Source organism: Penaeus japonicus, unplaced genomic scaffold (assembly GCF_977035675.1).
Source record: "Penaeus japonicus unplaced genomic scaffold, GWHDUDI00000001_assembly GWHDUDI00000010, whole genome shotgun sequence".
Classification (NCBI taxonomy): Eukaryota; Metazoa; Arthropoda; class Malacostraca; order Decapoda; family Penaeidae; genus Penaeus; species Penaeus japonicus.
In genome coordinates this window covers 13,767,480-13,769,979 of record NW_028234412.1, presented here as the reverse complement: position 1 = coordinate 13,769,979, position 2,500 = coordinate 13,767,480, and the positions used below count along the sequence as shown (strand labels likewise).

The following is a 2,500-nucleotide window of genomic DNA, read 5'->3' as shown; positions in this document are numbered from 1 at the left end:
AAAGGAAGTGGAGAATTTAGGCAGGTCAGCAAAGAGAGTTGGAGGGGCCTCATCCTCAGTAACTTATAGTTACTAGTAAGGAAATTCCTAAGAAGAGCCAGAGGCCTTCAGACTCGATTGAGTAGGTTACAAGACGAGATCGAAGGGCAGAGTCTGGGTTTACAATCCAGACAAGATTGTCGACTTCAAGACCAATTACATGTGATCTTTGTTATGGAGAACATAGCCTGGCTTTCTGAGATTTGTTCAAGTCCGCCAGTATTCACCAATGCAGGAAGATTTTGGTCGGCCACAGGAAATGCTTTAATTGCCTGAAATCTGGCCACAGTGTAAGACAATGCAGAGCACGGCCATGCGATGTCAATGGCTGTGGTGGATACCATTCTCGGTTGCTGCATGATACAGAATTTAGAAAGATTGGAAAACCAGTGGAAGGCCCAACAACAAAGGAGGAAAGGCAATGACTAGAAAGGAGGGAACATGCAAATATCATTATGATGAGTGAAAGAGCAACACCTAGACACACTGCATTATCAATAGTCAGAGTCATAATAACATCCCAAGATCAAGTTGCCCAAAGGAGTGTACCTGCATATGCATTGATCCAGGGCTACCAGATAACTGGAGTATGGCCCGTCGACGATTAGATTCATTAAAGAGCAGACTTGCATCGAAGATATGTCAAAGAGATAGAGAATCTCATAAAAAAAAGGGTTTGCTGAGCGAGTACACAAAATCGTTGGACCACTAAACAATACCTGGTACTTACCTCATCGTCCAGTCTTCAACACAAACAAGCCAGACAAACTTAGAATAGTTTTTGATTGTGCAGCTAGTTTCAATGGAGTGAACTTAAATATGAAAGTCATGAGAGTTATTCCCACAAATGAAAGAAGCCCCTAATAATGAACATAAACCTGACGGTTGATAACTTGCCAATGGACAGGGCTCTAGGAGTCCTGTGGGATCTCGATGATGACGTGCTAAAGGTCAGAGTGTCAACATCCATGAAGCTGACCACGCGCAAGGGCATACTTGAGCATCATGAGTTCCATCTTTGACCCCTTAGGCTTACTAGCCCCTATCACCATTAGAGTAAAGATGATATTCCAAAATAAAGTTCGTCGCAAATTGGGTTGGGACGAAAATCTAACACCTAAAAATTAACAAAAATGGAGAAGATGGATGAATGACCTTGCAAAACTGGAAGGCTTTAAAATACCATATCACATAGCAGCAGCCCAGGCCAGCAGCAAGTTAGTACATGCCCAGCTACATCATTTCTGTGATGCCTCACAAACGGCCTATGCCGTTGTAACATACGTTCGGCTAGGACACTATAATGGATATGTTCATATAAGCCTCCTTGGTGCCTGTGCAAGACTTGCACCCATCAAGACGACCTCCATTCCACGTCTAAAACTGTGTGCTGCCACACTGGCTGCACAAGTTGACACGAAGATACGTCGGGGGATTATGCTCAATCTGGAAGATTCTGTGTTTTGGTCTGACAGCATGATTGTTCTACAATATATCTCAAGTACCAGGCCACGCTTTCATACATTTGTAACATATATGGGACAATCCATAGGGCCTCCTCTCCAAACCAGTGGCACCATGTACAATCAGAAGACAATCCAGCCAATGATGCTACTAGAGGCCTTTCGGCACATGAGTTGATAAAGGGTGGACGATGGAATCTGGTCCTGTATGAGAAGGACTGGCCACCCAAGTTGGTGATATCTGAAGCCTCCGCTCGTGATCCCGAGATATGTAAGCAAGACCCTTTGCTAGCAACAACTGTAGTAGATCAAAAACCCAACAGATATACTATTTGAACATTACTCCTCATGGTATGAATTACAGCATGCAGTAGCATGGTTCCGGAGATTTGTGAAGTGGAGCAAGGGAGGACATTATACTCACCTTCAATGCCTTTCAGTTACAGAGATTCATGATACAAGAGACTCCATGCTAGCATACATACAATATAGCAGCTTCAGGGATGAACAATGTTCATTATGCAGAAGAGGGAATTTGGAAAAGGGTGACAATCTCTACCGGCTTGAACCTGAGCTTGACAAGCATGGGTTAATGAGGGTTGGGGCAGGAGAATTCATCTTGGTGAATCAAGAGAACGGTGTGAACCAGTAATCCTGCCCAAGGACCATCATGTAACGAAGTTAATTGTAAAGGATGCCCATATATTCTTAGCTACCCACTCAGGTAGGGAGCACACATTTTCTATCATTCGTAGAAACTACTGGATTATAGCATGTAGACCATTAATAGATAACGTCCTAATGAAATGTTTGTTTGCCGCAAAGTAATCAGCATTCCTGCCACTCAACGTCAGGGAGATTTACCAATTGAAAGAGTCATACCAGGAGGACCAGCATTCATTCATACTGGAGTAGACTGTTTTGGACCTTTCCCTGTGTCATACATGTATCGTACGATGAAGAGATATGGTTGCATCTTCACTTGCCTTAGCTCAAGA

General features: G+C 43.4%; 1 protein-coding gene across 1 annotated transcript in view; it reads left to right on the top strand.

Annotated features, from left to right (window-relative positions):
- The first annotated feature begins 1,044 nt into the window (after nt 1-1,044).
- Nucleotides 1,045-2,500, top strand: part of LOC147471125 (uncharacterized) — a 2,152-nt gene continuing 696 nt past the window's right edge. Inside the window, exons 1-5 of the mRNA XM_086540332.1 lie at nt 1,045-1,135; nt 1,235-1,505; nt 1,592-1,773; nt 1,943-2,142; nt 2,357-2,500. The exon at nt 2,357-2,500 is cut by the window's right edge and continues 39 nt beyond it. Coding sequence (XP_086396458.1) covers nt 1,045-1,135; nt 1,235-1,505; nt 1,592-1,773; nt 1,943-2,142; nt 2,357-2,500 — 888 coding nt within the window. The remainder of the gene's footprint in view (nt 1,136-1,234; nt 1,506-1,591; nt 1,774-1,942; nt 2,143-2,356) is intronic.